This window comes from Cyprinodon tularosa, unplaced genomic scaffold, assembly GCF_016077235.1.
Source record: "Cyprinodon tularosa strain WSP-4 unplaced genomic scaffold, ASM1607723v1 ctg33, whole genome shotgun sequence".
Lineage (NCBI taxonomy): Eukaryota > Metazoa > Chordata > Actinopteri > Cyprinodontiformes > Cyprinodontidae > Cyprinodon > Cyprinodon tularosa.
In genome coordinates, this window is record NW_024039041.1 from 1249316 (window position 1) to 1269862 (window position 20547).

General features: G+C 37.0%; 2 protein-coding genes across 5 annotated transcripts in view; one reads left to right on the top strand and one right to left on the bottom strand.

Moving 5' to 3' along the window:
* arfgef1 (ADP-ribosylation factor guanine nucleotide-exchange factor 1 (brefeldin A-inhibited)) overlaps positions 1 to 1774 on the top strand; it is a 78537-nt gene extending 76763 nt beyond the window's left edge. For all 4 annotated transcript variants that reach the window (XM_038293678.1, XM_038293681.1, XM_038293680.1 and 1 more), the window contains 2 exons: positions 310 to 427; positions 1535 to 1774. In XM_038293678.1, coding sequence (XP_038149606.1) covers positions 310 to 427; positions 1535 to 1744 — 328 coding nt within the window. In that variant the 3' untranslated portion in view covers positions 1745 to 1774. The remainder of the gene's footprint in view (positions 1 to 309; positions 428 to 1534) is intronic.
* A 4873-nt stretch (positions 1775 to 6647) lies between these two features.
* LOC119789008 (centrosome and spindle pole-associated protein 1-like) lies at positions 6648 to 16100 on the bottom strand. Its single transcript, XM_038293745.1, has 11 exons — positions 16075 to 16100; positions 15936 to 15991; positions 14211 to 14283; positions 13941 to 14034; positions 13739 to 13886; positions 12621 to 12704; positions 12476 to 12528; positions 12210 to 12341; positions 8232 to 8363; positions 8053 to 8113; positions 6648 to 6981 (listed from the first exon to the last, which is right to left on the bottom strand). The coding sequence occupies exons 1-11, from the start codon at positions 16098 to 16100 to the stop codon at positions 6857 to 6859; spliced, it is 984 nt and encodes a 327-aa protein (XP_038149673.1). The 3' UTR covers positions 6648 to 6856.
* Between the last annotated feature and the right edge of the window lie 4447 nt (positions 16101 to 20547).

Here is a 20547-nt window from a genome sequence, read left to right on the forward strand (position 1 = left end):
TGTTTTAATGAAGTTGTTTTTAGAGTGATGTAGTGCCGTGCAGATGAACCTTTTCACATTTCTCACATTTTTTACTACTGTTATTTCATTCTCAATACTGATTGGATGTAATCTCAGTGGCTGGTGTTTGTCTACACTAGTATGAGTTTATATTGTCTTGGTCTCTTCTCATTTATCCAAAATCCTTCTATCAATCTCTTTCTGGCCTTTTATTTTTTCCCCGTCTCTCTCTGCTAATTTGATGCTACGTGCATGTATGAGTGGTTTAGGTTCTTTCTGTGAATCTGAAATGTTTTCTGTTGTGTTCAGCGTTTGCAGCGAGGCTCTGGCCTACTTCCTCGCTCTGACCTCAGAGAGCCACAGAGAGGCCTGGACCAACCTGCTGCTGCTGTTCCTCACCAAGGTGCTGAGGATCAGCGATGAAAGGGTAAGAAACCAAAACACCAGCTGAATTTTAAACACAAACACACAGATATGCAAGTTTATTAAGATTAGAGAGCATCTACAGAACCTTAAAATGGTATTAACACTGATTTATATATAGATATGATATTTTTTATATTTTTCTGTTTACATTTGATGAAACTAAATCTACAAACTTCATTGTGTTTCTTTAAAGTGTTGTGTGAGAACAGAGAATCATGCTCATTAGGAAATTTCTGGTTTTAAATGTTGTACAGAGAAAAATTTAAAATGCATGAATTTGATCTAAAGCTTTGATTGAAACTCTGGCTGATCAAAGTCGCAAACTAATGCAGCTCCTACACTGCAAAACATTGAAATCGACCTTTTTCTTTAATTGAAGAGAAAAGTGAGACACTTTGCAAACAGAACAAGACAATTTTCATATAAAATAAGAAAAAAAAACATTGCATTGTCTTATTTCAAGTGCTTATTATCTGATTATCTTATTTTAAGAGTAAAAAAACTCATTCCATTCACAAATCATCTTATTTACCTTTTCATATTAAGGCTAAATACACTTCTTTTAAGAAATTTTTACTTATTTCTGGATCGTCTTTGCAGTGTAGGTTTTCTTTTCCAGCAATGCTTCATATTTAGTTCCCCTGTCTTTGTCAATGAGAAGCATCTCCTCACAATGATGCTGCCACCACCATGTTTCAGATTAATCTTTTCTCTGTGCTCTTTCTATAAACTTCATGGTTTATGGAAACAAATCTTTACAGTCATATTCAATAAATTATGTTTCAAGTACAAAATTTAAAGTAAAAATTTTCTATGAATAATGACTTTTATTTTAGGTTTTTTTTTTCCTTACAGTTAATAAAATATTTAGGATCTGAATGTTACATAATACCAATTAAAAAATATATTTATATTTATAATATAGAAATGTGGGCTTAAAAATAGATTGAACATCTTCTCAAAGGTTGTTATTTTTAAAGAAGGTGCTTAGCCGATCTGAAAAAAGGTGTATTTCTCTTCCATACTTTGTGGTTTTAGGTTAAAATAAAACAACAGGGGGAAGTTTAAAAGGTTGTAAATCACTGTTTTTTGTTTCTATCTGCCTCAGTTCAAGGCTCATGCATCCAGATACTACCCCCTCCTCTGTGAGATCATGCAGTTCGACCTGATCCCTGAACTCCGGACCGTTCTGAGGAAGTTCTACCTGCGCATCGGCCTCGTCTTTAACATTGCACAGCTGCCTGAGCCTGAAACCGAACCTGAGGGGAGGCGTACGGAGTCGCAAACAGACATGGAGGGGGGGAAGGAGGCCCAGTGATGCTGCACCTAAAAAAACGAAACAAAAAAAGCAAAACCTCACCCACACAAACCAACCCACCGCTGATCTGTGCGGTTGTGCTGCGCCTCCTCAGGTTCTCCCTTCCTTCTGCTCCACACCGAATACTTTCACCCAAAGGGTTGGAGGTTAAAAACCCACCAAAAACTCTGAACTGTCTCAGCAGGAGTCCTTTTTGTCAAAAATGTCTTGCACCTGGTGTAGCAACGCCTCCACTGGATAAAACTACTGATCAACAACTGACATGTACCCGTCATATATCTGATCTAAACCTCAACACGTGCTTCTTACTGTATGTTTAACATAAATGAAGAATGAATGATTTCATCTACATGCAAATATTCAGCAACTACAAAGCGTGACGTTTATCTCCCCCACATGGCTGACGATGATCTCTGCACTGCAGACGGCTAACTTGAGCATTGGTTAGTCTCTCAGATGAAGCTAGTTGTACAGATCTGCCGATGTGTAAAATAATCTTTTAACACTAGATTTTGTTTATTTTTCTCTTGGATTTTTTGGTTTTTGCTGCACTTGATCTTTTTTCTTTCTTGATTGCACTGGAGATTTTACTTTTGTGATAATTTATTTGACTGCACCTCCTCCTCCTCCAGATTGTCCAACACGGTATGATTTGTAATTAAAACAAGACTGTGGAAAGTGAAGGGTTAAATTATTTCCATTTTATATGTTCTTGGGTTTTTATTAAAGGATGAGATGATAACCTGGCTTCTGGAGCTGGAAGACAAGGAAGCAAACTGATGCTAGCTGCTTTGTGGAATCACTAGTCTACTTTCTGTTTTCATGTGAGTTTAGTTATCGTTCTACTGTACAAAATCAAAAACTTGATTAATATATTTTGGGAGGGTTTTCTCTTTGTTTTGGTTTGGGGAAGGATATATGTGTAGAGAAGAGGACAAAAGTTAGCCGTGCTTTAAGTGTAAATTGGATGCATTCCTGCTCATGGATGTAGAAAACTAAATGTATATGATACAGCAATGTAAAGTTTTCTATGTTGCAAAAGATTATGTACAACTTTCTGTACGATACATCATCTGGCATTCTAATCAGGTTCTAGGTCAATAAAGTTTTTGAACTTGGTTGATTTGAAATGAAGACTCTGAGTTTTATTTTGTTCATCGTCAACATTCAGGAGAACTACACAATTACAATCGGGTTTAATATTTTAATCCATAAACGGAAAGGTTTAATGTTGATTTATCCTGCAGATTCTGGCCCAACTGCAAACCGGTCCCTAAGCATTAACCCTCCATCCGCGCATTCCTGCGGAGGGTCCACCACATTTAGGGCCATCCCGAACGCCGTAGTGTCAGTGTCTGCATCAGTTGCAGGCTCGCTGGAATTCGGCAGGTGTAACAGCTCCCTGGTGGCGGAGGAAAAATGTTCTGCCAAATGTAAATCCCACTGGTTTGCTGCATCTTCACCACACTGACAGAAAATCACAAGTTAGTTTATGAAAAAAAAAAGATCTATTATTAATTCCAAAATGGACGGTCCTCCTTGAAATAGTTTTATTTGAACGTATACATTAGTTTTAGGAAAGGGGCAAATGTTTAATGTTATGTGACCCTGCGCCACAGAGCTACAGCCACACACGAGGAATCGCTGTGTTGCCATAGCAGCAACTTCTTTCTTTTTCAGTTGGAGGGAAGAGGCCGTCCCATTCTTGTTTATACCCCCCCACCTTCAATCAAGGCGCCTTCCACAGCTGCGAGTGAGACTTAATTGGAAGTGACTCAATAGTTAAGGGTTAGGGGGCGATTTGGGATTATGCCACGGTCCATGTCAATGTTGTTGGGTTTTTAAAACAAAGGACAACATGAGCTGATTCATCTTCAGCAAAGGAGGTGTAGAGGCTGTAAGCCACGCAGGGTGTAAAAAACCCACTGCAGACTGGCTCATGGGGACTAAATAAATTGATCCTGTTTCGACAGAGATGTTGAGTTTTCCAGCCTGGAGTCCCGTAGACAATGAAGACTAAACCAAAGATTGTCACACATTTGGTGGAGCTACACAATGAAAGGTTAAATTTTCATATTGAAGGATTTTGCCAATTAATAAAATGAGAGGTATAAAACCCCTTCCATGCAGTAAAGCTTAAAAAAAATTAGAAACATGAAGAAAAAAAGAAGTGTTTATACTGCCTTAATCCCAGGCGCCGGGCCCTGTGCTATCAGCAGCCTGCAGCTCACATGGCCAGCAGACTCCCTGTGTTAGTGCCAGCTGCTGAGTGGAGCCAGGAGCTGCTGTTTGCCACAGTTTATCTAGAGAAGAAACAAAGTGCTAAACTGGCTTGGACCTTAGACTGCTGGAGGGTTCAGGAAGCAGCTCTTCCCAACCTGATGAGTAGAGCTGCCACACGAATCTTGGAAAATAAAAATCCCTGCATGTGTTTGGTGGTGAAAACAGTTGTAGCTCTGAGATTTATTCACTGTCTTCTTTCCTTCTGCTGAGAAAGGCTACAGCTGTCTTATTAGCTAGCCCCGCTTTCTGAGAAACCAGGAATTATTCGCCGCACCTCAAATTTAAAAGGTCAAACTACTTCTAGATGTAATGCTGCTAATGAAATTGCATGTTTTTGTTACTTTTTTTATTCTTTTAATCAGATATAACCTTCCATAGGTGCACACCTCTCATCAAATCCAATAGAGAATCTGATTAGTCCTCATCTCAATTTTAAATCCTTTTACCCCTGCAGAGGTTCTCATACTTATATCTGTAGATCTTAATACTTTTCTGATACCAGAGCTCTGCTTTAATGTTTAATGCATTATTGGTGATTTTGTAAGATGCTGTCCAGAACTTCTCTCTACAAGCAAGTGTATGTATGAATGTACAGTCATGGCCAAAAGTTTTGAGAACGATTCAAATGTTAATATTTACAAAGTCTTCTGCTTCAGTTTTATACCGGCAATTTGCATATACTCCAGAATGTTATAAAGAGTGATCAGCGTAACAGAAATTAATTGCAAAGTCAATATTTGCCTAGAAAATGAACTTTATCCCCTAAAACACATTTCAACGTCATTGCAGCCCTGCCTGAAAAGGACCAGCTAACATCGTTTCAGTGATTGCTCCATTAACACAGGTGTGGGTGGTGATGAGGACAGGGCTGGAGATCAACCTGTCATTATTAAGTAAGAATGACACCAATGGACACTTTATAAAAAGGCTGGTGCTTGGCATCATTGTTTCTCTTCTGTGAACCATGGTCATCTCTAAAGAATCATTGCACTGCACAAAAATGGCCTAACAGGAAAGAGAATCGCAGCTAGAAAGATTGCACCTCAGTCAACAATCTATCACATCATCAAGAACTTCAAGGAGAGAGGTTCCATTGTTGCCAAAAAGGCTCCAGGGTGCCCAAGAAAGACCAGCAAGCCCCAGGACCTTCTCCTAAAAGTGTTTCAGCTGCGGGATCGGGCTACCAGCAGTGCAGAGCTTGCTCAGGAAGGCAACAGGCAGGTGTGAGTGCATCTGCACGCACTGTGAGGCGGAGACTCTTGGAGCAAGGCCTTGTCTCAAGGAGGGCAGCAAAGAAGCTACTTCTCACCAAGAAAAACATCAGGGACAGACTGATATTCTGCAAAAGGTACATGGAGTGGACTGCTGAGGACTGGGGTAAAGTCATTTTCTCTGATGAATCCCCCTTCCGATTGTTTGGGACATCTGGAAAAAAACTTGTTCGGAGAAGACGAGGTGAGCGCTCCCACCAGTCTTGTCTCATGCCAACTGTAAAGCATCCTGAAACCATTCATGTTTGGGGTTGCTTCTCAGCCAAGGGATTCGGCTCTCTCACAGTCTTAGCTAAAAACACAGCCATGAATAAAAAATGGTACCAGAATGTCCTCTGAGAGCAACTTCTCCCAACCGTCCAAAACATAGAGATTTTGGGTCCATGGCCTGGAAACTCCCCTGATCTTAATCCCATTGAAAACTTCTGGTCAATCATCAAGAGACGGGTGGACAAACGAAAACCTAGTAATTCTGACCAAATGCAAGCATTGATTGTGCAAGAATGGACTGCTATCAGTCAGGATTTGGTCCAGAAGTTGATTGAGAGCATGCCAGGGAGAATTCAGAGGTCCTGAAGAAGAGGGGTCAACACTGAAAATATTGACTTGCTACATTAACTCATTCTGTCATTAAAAGCTTTTGTTACTCATAATATGATTGCAGTTGTATTTCTGTATGTGATGACAACATCTGACAAACACACATGAAAACCAGAGGGCAGCAGGTCATGTGAAAATATAAATGTATATGTGAAAATCTAATATCTGTGTCATTCTCAATACTATTTATATCCCAAAAGGACACTTAAGATCAGCATAATATTAGAAAAGGAAGTCAAAAAGATGGTAAATTGCGTTTACTGGAGAGATTGTAACCTGAAAATAAATAAGCAACTGTAAGGGTTCAAATTGGGTTCATTTATTATTGACCATTTAAGGGTTAAAACTTTCAGATGTTCAATAGATTGTAGAAATGGACTCAATCCATCCGGGCCATTTTCACTGATACCAATCTAAATTTAAATATAGGAACTTACAGGTTTTAATCCAAATTGGTGCATCTCTACTCCATTCTGTACAGCTAAAGTAAATCTTCTAAATAAAACTGGACAGATTTCATTATCACAGGGCTTTAGCATTGAAGCAATGTTGTTATGAGGTCCAGGAGGTTAGAAAAGTCAGTCCCAAAGTCGCTTTCTAGAAAGACCTCTTCATCATTCAATAGACCTGATCTATCACTAGTTAGGCTCACCATGGATGCATCTGCAGTACTACCTCTACCAGGCACCCAAGGCTGTTCAGGAGGCTGTTCAGGGAAGCAACAAGCAGAAACGCAGAGTTTTGGCAACTTTGTTCTTTATTTCTTTGTAGGTTTGAAGGCATCAGCTCTGGATCATATTGTATATGCTGGTCAAACAGAGACAAGCAGATTTGGACTAGAGCTGTTTATTCAGAGAACAGAAAGTGTCTCGTGCTTCTAACAAAAATGGAATTGTATTTTAACCAGACAGAAATTTCAAATCTTTTTAAGCATGTTTGAAATATGATCTGCTATACTTTAACACTTGTTCAGGTTAGAATGGACAGTTCTTCTCCAGGCCATCTCAAATTCCAGCTCCGTCTGTTTTTTCCTCAGAAGCTTACGGAAAACCGACAGCTCTCTGATCACTTCCTGTTTATCTCCTGAAAAATCAATCAAGAGCACAAAAGGATAAGAATTTAAAACATGAAGGAAAAAAAAGATTTATGATTCTAGTGCCATGCAAAACTACCACAATCCTTCATGTTGTTTTTTTTTTTTTTTTTTTTATAGATTTTGTGCAATAGACCAACACAAAGTAAATCTGGTGATTTACAAGTCTTGTATACACTTGAACTGTTATGCTACACTTTACCAGAGGAGTATAAAGTACTCAAATAATACTTTTAAGTAAAAGGAAAATATAAGGTTGCCAGAAAATTAATTTGATAAAAGTTAAAGTCATTAATAGAAAAAGTACTTAAGTTCGAGTCTGAAAATTGCTCACAATAATTAGGAAAGTGTAAGTGATTTTGTCCCTTTACTTGGGTAAAAATGGAGGAAAAATTTATTTTCAACTCAACACTGCTTTCCATAAGAACTCAGAAAAACACAAAAGATATCGTGAATAATAACATTCATAACTGTGCCGTCTACGTTAGAAAACCTATGTGCCTTCTGTAAGAATAGAATGAAGTCAGCTCTGTGTCTCAGAGAGAGAAAAATCTAAAGTGGACTGACTCAAAGGCAAAAATAATTAACTTTACTACACTTTACCACCAATAAAGCAGAAATATTTAACACTAAGTTGAGTTTAACAACTTTTAGGAGAATATTTAAAATGAAATATAGTGATATAAATCACCTTTTCACCCCTTGAGAGAAGCAAAAGGAATAAACATTTGTTTTTTACAGAGGTACAGTTAAAAAATTATCTAAAACTTGACAGTTGCATTATCACCACCCACCAGTAAGGTTTGTGGACCAGTTCTTCTACTGTTCTCATACTGATTCCACATTAGAAAAAATACTTTAAATTTAATTTGAAACAAGTAATAATGTCTTAGATGTTTAGGTTAAAGTAAAAATGTATGCCTTTCATGTATCAGTTACACAGTATTCAGTACTCTAATGATGTAAATCTACTTAATTACTATGCAGCTTTGCACTATACATTTTCAGTGTTTCATGAACTAAAGTCATTAAATATAAATTATTTTTAGAGCAACACTCACCGGGTACTGAAGGTTTACTCTCAGGAAGCGGTTGGGTGTTTGGAGCTGAAACAACACGATCCTAGCAGAAATGTATATTTTTAATATCAATCATTATTTCTTGCTCTACAGCGAATATAAAAATGTGAAGATATTGTTGTGCATTCATGATTTACAGTCTTTGATTTAAGTGGACTCACAACAGGTGATAGCCTTGGCGTGTCAGCATTTAGAAAGGCACTTTCAGGTAAGGTCTGTTTTGTCTGCCCATTGCTGATGGCCTCCTTGGTGTCATGACTTTCATTCTGATATCTCTGTTTGTTTTGATTTTGCTGAGAGAGAGTGAGAGAAAGGAGACTGTATAACTGATCTAACATGAGAAAGTTGTTGGTGGGATATTGTGGGAGCCCTCACACTCATCTCATTTTCTCTCCTTTTCTCGTCCTCGTATTGCTGCCTTATTCGGGCCCTCTCCATCTCCTCTTTCTTTTCAGCAATCCTAATACGCTCTCGCTCTTCTTCCTTCTTTCTCTTGTTCTGCCCAATCTGTTTATATTAAAAAAGTGAATGAAATAAAACCAATAGCTAAAGTCTAAAATCAAACCTTTTCAGTAGAACTCTACAAAGCTCCACTTGGTTTAATCAATACATCAACGCTCCTGTAAGCTCTTCTAATTCACCTGTTGTTTCAATTGCTCTCTGTAACTTTCTTGTTGCAGAAGTGACTGATGACCTACAAAGTTATAAAAGACACAAAAAAGTGGAAAAAAATAAGCATAAAACTGCTGAAGCACAAACATGTGGACAGAGCTGATATGCAGAAACCTTGCTGAGAAATCGGAGCCCCCGTTTCATCTCTCAGAGAGGTCCGTCTGTTATTATTAATCCTGTGCATCCGATTCAGGTCACCTGAAAACAGAGACAGAAAGAACTTGATGTTTGTCTTTAGTGTTTTAAATGAAATTTAGAAATGTAAATCATCTTCTGCATATTTACTTTAGATTCTAGCCACAATAAAGTAAAGGCGTACAAATACAACAAAACCATGTTTGAACAGAACCTGAGGAATTGCTCGGACTAAGACCCGGTTTTTCATTTTGTCAAAACGAAATAAGGTTGCTTACAGCTTACAACAGTAAAACGAACATTACCATTTATAAAGTGCTGCATTGATCAGCATGTTTACAGTGTAGGAGAAAAGGAAACCTGTTTAAAAATATAATGGTGCAAAAGGGCATCAATATGGAAATGTTTAGTGCAGTGTAAAATAAATATGGTGCAAAATGCAGTAGGACATTGAGTTGTATCGAATTTAAAAGGATTGTAAAAGTTTTTAGCCACGTTGTGGGTCAAGGGCGTAGGTTTGATTTGAACTTTGGTAGGGACACTATTGGTCGGGTGTCATTGGTGCTGCAATATGCGTGCCCTTTTTTATGCTCGATGTGAGCATCCGTACTGATAAGACAAATTCATTGTTAAAAGAGAAAAGCATAATTTTGCTACATTAATAAAAATGTTATAAGCTCTACACTCATTAGATGCTTGTTTGAAGTATCGGTGGCTCTGATGAATGTGGAATTAGGACTGTTTTCCACTTTGTAAATGGTTTCATTTGCATGATTATTAGAGAAGGTAAATACAGTATTTTCTTTTGAAGATATACAATTGTGCAGAGTTAAACCCCACTCTTATATTTGTACCTACTATACTCTCTCTCTGTATCAAGCAAAAATAATACATTACATTCATTAAAATATTAACTTCACTATAAAAGTTGAACATCTGGGCTGTAGTTACTCTGTATAGCCCATTCATGTATTTTATCTAGGGCTGAAAAAATTAATCGCATTAATTGATTATTTCAATAATCATCAACTAATTTAGTGAGTGATTCATCATTAACTGGAGAATGGAGACTATAAAACATAATATAAATGTAAAATGTCCCTTTCCCCTACAGAGCAATCCACTTAGATCAGTAATTATACCAAAATTGTAAAAATACAATATATATATATATATATATATATATATATATATATATATATACATATATATATATATAATATATAAGATAAAAAAAATGTTTTGTCTGTCAATATTCTCCATCCAGTACTCCTCATGTGGAAATACTTTAATTTCACCTGGTTTATTTAGACATCACCTGAAGCACTGAAGGGCAGCTGCTTCACCTACAAGCTGCCCTGCATCATTATTACTGGATATCTGTGTTTCCTATAATCATATAATGTATAAGTGCAATTTTAATAGTAAAGGATTAAATGTAACACAACCTTTTATCATTGTCCTATATTGCTTACTGTCTGACTGTTTAAATAGCTCCTTACTGTATGTCTATTTTATTTTTAGTGGCATCATCTACAAACACAACACTAAGAATGAGCCTAAGTGTATTCAAATATAAAATAAATTTTTTAACAATTATAAAAGACAATATAACACTATCTTGTCTGTAATTTAACATTATCCAAAATAAACAGCCAGATTCAGCAGCATTTTTACCAGACATTAATGTTTGTACTAATTTACTTATAGACTGTGTGGAAATCTATGTAAGATAAAATCAATGTTTATATTCTTCCTCTTTTTGTTCTTGTCTTTATCCTATTTCTAGAAGTATAAATAGTCAATAAAATAGAACTATTATTATGTGGAACCCTAATTGTGCTTTTTAAACGAAAAACAGCTGATGTTTAGGCTCCATTTCTTGTTGTTGTACTCTATAAGAGAAATAACACCTGCTAATAATTATACCTGAACTTCCTCAAAGAGTCATAAAAAAATTAAACCAGTAATAGCAACTAAATATTGGTAAAAAGGAAACACTAACTTTTTCTTTTTCTTGTTGGCTGTGGATAAGAATCAGAAATGTTGATGGCTTACAGCCTTTATTTGCCCATTTTGTGTCTTCAGAACTCCTGGCTGACTCAGAATATTTCGCTTTATAAAAGAAAAAAAAATGTTTTTGTTTTTTAGTGTACATGATATTCATTTTTTTTAATTGGGACTAGTTTTGTAGCCTAATATTAATTGGAGTAAACGCAGCATTCTAGTGTGAATAAATTTTCAATTTTGTGCTCCAAGCACACCAGGACTAGAAAACAGCCAATCAGAGAGAGAGAAGGCGGAACCTAAGGCAGAACAACCAATGAGAGTGGAGTTAAACAGCGCAGCACAGTTCCATGCGCTGCTGCGTGAAAGGGACAGAAGAGAGCAGGCAGAGGAGCTGCGAGAGGAAAAGAAGCCACTGCTGCAACAACTACTGCTGTAAATTATAAACATGTTGCTCACATCCAATTATTGGTAGGGACAATTAGGTCGGTTCAAAACTTTGGTAGGGACATGTCCCTATGGTCCCTATGCAAACCTACGCCCATGTTGTGGGTACAAAATAACGCTGCAAGTGTGATGCAGAGTTGAGTTTAGAGTTCAACAGTTCAACACACTAATGGCAGCGGGGAAAATGCTGATGCAGAACCTGCAGCAGATGCTTCAAAGCCCAGGGGGCAGCATAATGACAAATACCTCAGACACATTGCTCCTCTGCGAATTTAAACCAGATGTTTAATTTTTAAAAACACTCATTAATCGACCAGGGGGTAAGGGTTGATTGATTCCTGATTAAAGAAGGCAAATAGCAGCCTGCATGGTGAAGCAACTGTAGGACTCATGCCTTGCAGCAAGGGAGGGTCAAATCCTGGCCTGGTTTGCATGTCTGGGTTAAACACCTGCATTCAATGAAATCTACCAATAACAAAAACAAAAAATAGCTGTGCATTCCTGTGATGGACTGGGGACCTGTCCAGAGTACACATTGCTTCTTACTCCTGACCTGAGAAAAAAGGGGGACTGAGTGGAAGGAACAGCATGTTCCTTCCACTCAGTATTTAACCACCAATTATGTTGGTCTATCAAAAAAAAAAAACATCAAAGGCTTGTACTTTGATGTTAGTTTACAGGAAAAGTCCTGTGGATCTAATCTGGTTTGATCGGACTCACCGGGTACTGAAGGTTTACTCTCAGGTGTCTTGGTGTCATGACTTTCATTCTGATATCTCTGTTTGTTTTGATTTTGCTGAGAGAGAGTGAGAGAAAGGAGACTGTATAACTGATCTAACATGAGAAAGTTGTTGGTGGGATATTGTGGGAGCCCTCACACTCATCTCATTTTCTCTCCTTTTCTCGTCCTCGTATTGCTGCCTTATTCGGGCCCTCTCCATCTCCTCTTTCTCTTCAGCAATCCTAATACGCTCTCGCTCTTCTTCCTTCTTTCTCTTGTTCTGCTCAATCTGTTTATATTAAAAAAGTGAATGAAATAAAACCAATAGCTAAAGTCTCAACTCAAACCTTTTCAGTAGAACTCTACAAAGCTCCACTTGGTTTAATCAATGCATCAACACTCCTGTAAGCTCTTCTAATTCACCTGTTGTTTCAATTGCTCTCTGTAACTTTCTTGTTGCAGAAGTGACTGATGACCTACAAAGTTAGAAAAGACACAAAAAAGTGGAAAAAAATAAGCATAAAACTGCTGAAGCACAAACATGTGGACAGAGCTGATATGCAGAAACCTTGCTGAGAAATCGGAGCCCCCGTTTCATCTCTCAGAGAGGTCCGTCTGTTATTATTAATCCTGTGCATCCGATTCAGGTCACCTGAAAACAGAGACAGAAAGAACTTGATGTTTGTCTTTAGTGTTTTAAATGAAATGTAAATCAGCTTCTGTATATTTACTTTAGATTCTAGCCACAATAAAGTAAAGATGTACTAATATAACAAAACCATAGTTGCGTAATGCAAAAATAATGGTGGAAAAGGGGTTTATATGGAAAGGTTCAGTGCAGTGCAAAATAAATATGGTGCAAAATGCAGTAGGACATTGACTTGTGTCCTATTGAAAAAGATTTATTAAATGTTCAGCCACTGTGGTGGTGGTGCAAAATAATGTTGCAGGTGTGATGCAGAGTCCAGTTTAGAGTTCAACATTTCAACAGTGGGGGGAAAAGCTGTTGCAGAACCTGCTGGGCCTGCAGCGGATGCTGCGAAGCCTCTTCCTCTCTTAAACCAGATGTTAATTTTTTTTTAAACACTCATCAATCAAGCGGATGCAGACCAGGTGGTAAGGTTTGATTGATTCCTGATGAAAGAAGGCAAATAGCAGCATGCATTGCGAAGCAACTGTAGGACTCATGCCTTGCAGCAAGGGAGGGTCAAATCCTGGCCTGGTTTACATGTGTGGGTTAAACACCCCCATGCAATGAAATCTACCAATAACAATAACAAAAAAATTATTGCTTCTCTGTGATGGACTGGGGACCTGTCCAGAGTACACACTGCTACTTTCTCCTAACCCAAGAAAAAAAGGCATCCCACAAGAGGAACAGCCAATGGATGGAAACAAATAAAAATGATGCATTGATCCTCAGATTCCATCTGCTTCCGGATTCTAATCACACTTTGCATGATAACATCTTCATCCCATCTTTTATGAAGACGTGACATTTATAGCCCGTGTGGAGATTGAATTAAAAGATCGAAATATATTTTAATCCATTTTGGATTCAAGCACAGGTAACACAGGCATATCTCCGGAAGAGTCACTCCTCTGATGAGTTTGGTTTTTTTTAAGTGTTATTGTCTACTGCTAAATGTAAAACTACTGATTGAATGTAATGACCAGTCCACTTACAAACAATGTTTCCATGTTTGTCCTTAATTGGTGCTCCTGCTCCTTCTTTCCCCCAGGGGTCATACACCACCATCTCATCCAGCAGCTCAGCAGCATCTCTCCTCTTCTTCTCTTTCTCTCTTCTTACATTCTCTTCTTTTTCTGTAATCTGAACAAAGACATTGTTGCAAAATTCTTCTTTGAGCTGCAATAATTATTTTACCTGCTTCCTCAGTGCTTCTCTGTAGCTCAGGGTACTCTCGTTCCTTCGCCTGGAGCTGTCAGCGGGACGCCCCTCAATATCCAGGGGAGAACCACTAGAAGCAGGAGTGACAAACTACTAAATAAAAAATCTAAATTTGCTGATCACTTCTTCTGGAATAGATCTCAACTAATAAATTCTAATTTATATCCACTTAACTTTTAGATTTAGTTTTAGGACAAACAAGACAATATTATGGATTATTATTGAGGCCCTAATGTGAGCATTTACCTAATGAGTCCAACAGGAAGCAGCCTTGCAGGGGAAGTCTCCTTCTCCGGCTGAGCCCCTCCAAGCACACTAACTGTAAAGAGGATTCAAAATGAGAATATTTTTATTATGAAAAGTATACAATTTCTGAGTTAATAAAAGTTTTATAATATTGAGATTTCATAAAAACAGAATAATATAAATATAAAGAGGCAACCATCTGTGTTTGTCTGCATTGATAGTAGATATATGGAACTTCTAAACAGCTAAAGTGTTCTGGAGTGTTTTCTAAAACAATTAACACCTTGTCGCATTTTATCAGGATATAAAGTGACATTATCACGTAAAAGTCATTCAATCATTTACAATCTGAAAACCATGATATCTATTTGCCCCGCTTTTCTTCAATCCTCCCTAATAAAAGCCAGTACAACAACTTCCTTCAGATGTTTCCAACTTAAATACAGTTGTTTCATTTAATCTCAAGATAAATCCTGCTGCTCTGTTAATCCCACAGACATTTATTAGAGAATATCGATTGAAAAGGAGTCAACTGTAAAGTGCCTTGAGATGACATGTGTTGTGAAATGGCGCTATATAAATAAACTGAATTGAATTGAATTGAATGACGCACATTTCCTTTCTCAGTTTGTAAGAAAAGAAAGTTTGAAACATACTTTATAGTATAGTTCAACACTATGTTGGTCTGTCACATGAAACCTCAAGAGTTTCTGTTCTTAAGGTTACAAAATGTAAAAAAAAAATGAACATTTATGAACATCTTTTTGTGACGATGTAGGAAAAGCAATAAAACCTGAAGACATTACCAGGGTGCTATTGCTCTGATCCTCTGGGCCTGGTGTCCTGCTACTGTTAGGTGCTTCTCTATTCAAACACATCTGTAGCAAAAACTCCAATCATTATCAGAGCGCTGTAGAACCAGACTGAACCCTAAGGAGTTTAATCTGATTCAGATGTTCTGCACCCAGGTCACATTAAAAGTTGCAGGACACTAGCCTTCCGGAACTGCTGGACAAATACACACATCACACTAACCATGGGCGGTTCTAGCCAGGTGCCAACAGGTGCCAATATCCCCTTAGAACTGGCACAATTAAATATCATGTAATTAAAGTTTACTGGAGCAGTTATTTAGGAATGACAGTTTTCAGCTCAATTAATAAACTATAAAAATGGGTAACACAAAATTTGACTAACTTCTAGAGTACTCCTTGGGAACTAATCAGGAACTAATGGGCAATTAACCATTACTTACTGGGACAGTGTATTCCCCAGGAACTACTGGTTAACTACTACTAATTAAATCCTGATTTATTCCTCTTTTGTTATCTTGATAACTACCCATTTGTTTCTGATTAATTACTCTTTGTGTCCCATGTAATTAACCAGTAGTCCCATAATGAAGCAGAGCTGTTTCTTCCCCAGTAAGTAATGATTCGTTACCCATTAGTTCCTGATTAGTTCCCAAGGAGTTCTCTAGTAGTTATTCAAATTTTGTGTACCTCATTGTAAAATGTTATTTAAAAATGTGCTCTTGCTTTGTTCTTTTTTTGTGGGTAATCTCTTGTTTTTTGCACCCATGAAAAATCAGTGCCCCTCCTCCCACTGGTAAATGTTGTCTAGAACCACTATGGACACTGACAGGACTGCACGTGCTGCCAGGCTGGGGTGACTCTGATACTTTACTTTGCTTTCTGGTTGCGTCTTGGTGTAAAGCTGGATTACTCTGACCAATGCCGGCGTCGGAAACCGTGTGAGCTACAGGAGGAACTACAGTGAACCTGCAAAACATAATCCAAATTTACAGCCAAATAAATTCCCTGGTATTCAGTTTATTAATTTGTATAAAGTCCCTGTTAGATACCTTGGGAAGGCCGCCTGTCCTTGCATGGCTGGGGAGCCACTGTAGTGATCAAACGGTGGGACTGGTTGCACCGCTCCCTGATTGAGGCTCACCAGGGGATTCTCTCCAAGATTTCTGTGTTGTGGGCTTTGAAAGAGATTGCCACATTTCGGATCAAACTCTTTGGTCTCAAAAACATCCTGCTTCAAGTTCTCAGGCTTTTTAGAGGCAGCGCAAGATTCCCGTTTACACTCAGGCTGAGAAAAAATAGATCATGTTTTAGTAATAAATAAACCTGAAAGGAGTTTCTTGGCTTTTTCGTTGAATGTCAATAATTCACCTCTTTCCTTGGAGCTGGAGTCTCAGTGGCACCAATGTTCATCCTAGCTCTTTGATCCCTGGAAACAACAGTTAATAAGAACTTATCTAATGTTAACACTGAGAGTCCGGTCGGTCAGTGTTGGGCAGCTTCACCCTGTACAGATCAGCAGGTCGTCATCCATTTAACCTTAAACTACTCACAGTTTGATAATCAATATTTATGCAATTATTTATAGGATGTTTAGTCTTACCTCTTGCCAAAGCTATTTTTCTAGAGATTATTTCCGATCTTTCGACTCAATGCTATTTTCATCATTATGTATAATTATTATTATCATTATTATTATATGTATGAATTCCTAGATTAAGCAGTAAAACATCAGAAAATCGAAAACGAATAATACATATTATTTGACATAATGCAAAAATAAAAAATATCTTTTTCATTGGCATGTAATATTTTTTGCTGCTCCAATTAAGGGTAAATACGCCTATCTTTTTTACTTTGTTTGGGTATTGTTAGCTTTTGAATAATTTTATCAGTTTATTCAAATTTTTGTATTTTCAAGGTTTTTATTTCTTACACATGTTTTTGGAATTTGAGGTGAATATAACTTTTTACACTTCAGTTTGGATGTAGTTTTTGAGATGGGCAGTTGCCCAGGGCAACTTTGTTAATGGGGCACAGATAACCACCATATAAGAATATAAAATAAAAAAACATAAATTTAAAATATAAAGGTTATACATTTGCCTTAGATTTATTTCCTATTGCTTTTTAGTCAACTGAGTAAATTAATGAAGAGTTAGAATCCCTGCTTACTGCTGAAAATAGGTAGACCAGGACGTCCCGCATTTTTAGATTGTCTAAGACAGGAATCCTTACGTAGGGCTGCAGCTGTGGATAACTGATTCAAAATGTGTGGTTTTAGGTATGTTTTCATGATTCATGGCTTCCTAACTTTTCTCTAACAATCTCACACTGCATAACTTTGACTGATGTTTTGCAATGTTTTCGAACAAAGCATATTGAACACGGTAGTCGAGAGTGTAAAATCTGAGACAGGGAATAAAAAACAATTTTCAGAGTGTACCATCTACATCTGTAACTCTGTAACATCTTGATCCAGGGGTTGCACACTTATGAAACTATCTTGTCCATTTCTCAGAGAATGAAAATGATTGTTAGTGCAGTAGATACCATGTTAGCCTCAAAGATATTCAAACAAGGTAGAAATTATTTGGAGAACAAAAATCCTATTCCTTGTATAGTTAATATTGTATACAAATATGTCAAATTATATGGTGTATAGTTAGTAAAGATGTAATCAGCGGTGCTTTCTTGCCAGTCAGATCGTTCATTAATGCTTTATAAAGACGCATCGTTTTTTTATTTGCAGTTCATATCATTTCAAATATAATTTCTAGTCAAATATCGTTGTCATATTTTAACAACATGCTGTAACAGCATGTCAGAAAAATCTGTGCTTTAAATTCATCATTCTTGGTAAATCCTACATCTGAAATGTAGACTCCAATTAAAATACTCAGACTGATTGCAATACTACTGGGCGTGTTCATTAAATACTAACTTTATCTTGTTTTTTCGCTGTTCTTCAATTTGTCTTAGCAATTCCTGCTTATACTGCTCCTTTTTCATTTGAGTAACGCTTCGCTCCTCCACGGCCCCTGCATTAACAAAAACAGAAAAAAGAAAGAAAAAAACGTCAATAACCTGGTAAAAATACAGGTTTCTATCCAAAAAACAGCAGAGCTTACCAGTCATGAGCCCGGTTGCAAACGTTTTCTCCTTTGTGTTGCTGGCAGGTGTGAATCTGGCTGGTGTCTTCATGTGCTGTGGTGTTTCACTAATACCAAGCACAGATTCACAAGTTACTACTTCTTTAAACGGTTCAACTTTTACTATTTGATCATAAAAGTTTGTGAGGCGTTTTTTGATGCCATGCAGAGAAAGCAGATACCCTGCAGTAGTTTGAAGGGCTTATCATACTCTTATTATATGAGCCAATTATTCAAAGTCAAATAGTTTAGACCTAAAGAAGTAGAAAAAAAGAGTCCTTACAATTTCTTCCAGATCACATCACTGTTGTTCTTGTTTTGAATAGTAAGGGCCTGCATTTCCCTTATGTTTTGCAAAGCTCTGCATGCAAAAAATTGTATTTTTTTTTTAAACAAAAAAAGAAATGATGAAAAGATGTTTTATGTTTAAAAATTCTATTATCTTATTTAAAATATCTTTTTCATTGGCATGTAATATTTTTTGCTGCTCCAAATAAGGGTAAATATGCCTCTTTTTTACTTTGGGTATTGTTAGCTTTTGCATAATTTTATCAGTTTATTCAAATTTTTGCATTTTCAAGGTTATTATTTCTTACACATGTTTTTGGAATTTGAGGTGAATATAACTTTTTACACTTCAGTTTGGATGTAGTTTTTGAGATGGGCAGTTGCCCAGGGCAACTTTGTTAATGGGGCACAGATAACCACCATATAAGAATATAAAATAAAAAAACATAAATTTAAAATATAAAGGTTATACATCTTCCTTAGATTTATTTCCTATTGCTTTTTAGTCAACTGAGTAAATTAATGAAGAGTTAGAATCCCTGCTTACTGCTGAAAATAGGTAGACCAGGACGTCCTGCATTTTTAGATTGTCTAAGACAGGAATCCTTACGTAGGGCTGCAGCTGTGGATAACTGATTCAAAATGTGTGGTTTTAGGTATGTTTTCATGATTCATGGCTTCCTAACTTTTCTCTAACAATCTCACACTGCATAACTTTGACTGATGTTTTGCAATGTTTTCGAACAAAGCATATTGAACACGGTAGTCGAGAGTGTAAAATCTGAGACAGGGAATAAAAAACAATTTTCAGTGTACCATCTACATCTGTAACTCTGTAACATCTTGATCCAGGGGTTGCACACTTATGAAACTATCTTGTCCATTTCTCAGAGAATGAAAATGATTGTTAGTGCAGTAGATAGCATGTTAGCCTCAAAGATATTAAAACAAGGTAGAAATTATTTGGAGAACAAAAATCCTATTCCTTGTATAGTTAATATTGTATACAAATATGTCAAATTATATGATGTATAGTTAGTAAAGATGTAATCAGCGGTGCTTTCTTGCCAGTCAGATCGTTCATTAATGCTTTATAAAGACGCATAGTTTTTTTATTTGCAGTTCATATCATTTCAAATATAATTTCTAGTCAAATATCATTGTCATATTTTAACACCATGCTGTAACAGAATGTTCGAAAAATCTGTGCTTTAAATTCATTAATTCTTGGTAAATCCTACATCTGAAATGTAGACTCCATTTAAATACTCAGACTGATTGCAATACTACTGGGCGTGCTCATTAAATACTAACTTTATCCTGTTTTTTCGCTGTTCTTCAATTTGTCTTAGCAATTCCTGCTTACACTGCTCCTTCTTCATTTGAGTAACGCTTCGCTCTTCCACGGCCCCTGCATTAACAAAAACAGAAAAAAGAAAAAAAAAAACGTCAATAACCTGGTAAAAATACAGGTTTCTATCCAAAAAACAGCAGAGCTTACCAGTCATGGGCCCGGTTGCAAACGTTTTCTCCTTCGTGTCGCTGGCAGGTGTGAATCTGGCTGGTGTCTTCATGTGCTGGGGTGTTTCACTAATACCAAGCACAGATTCACAAGTTACTACTTCTTTAAACGGTTCAACTTTTACTATTTGATCATAAAAGTTTGTGAGGCGTTTTTTGATGCCATGCAGAGAAAGCAGATACCCGGCAGTAGTTTGAAGGGCTTATCATACTCTTATTATATGAGCCAATTATTCAAAGTCAAATAGTTTAGACCTAAAGAAGTAAAAAAAAAGAGCCCTTACACTTCCTTCCAGATCACATCACTGTCGTTCTTGTTTTGAATAGTAAGAGCCTGCATTTTCCTTATGTTTAGCAAAGATCTGCATGCAAAACATAGTAAATTGAGATGAGATATTGCAAACAAAAAAAGAAAATTTAGTTCAAAATCATTTTATTTCATTAAAAATCAAAGCTACACCTTCTCCCTCTGGGCTGTGGAGTAACCTGTTTCTCCTTGTACTCCTGCTCATAACTGCTTTTGTCAGGTCTCCCTCGGAGTCTGGAATCAAAGTCTTCCTCATC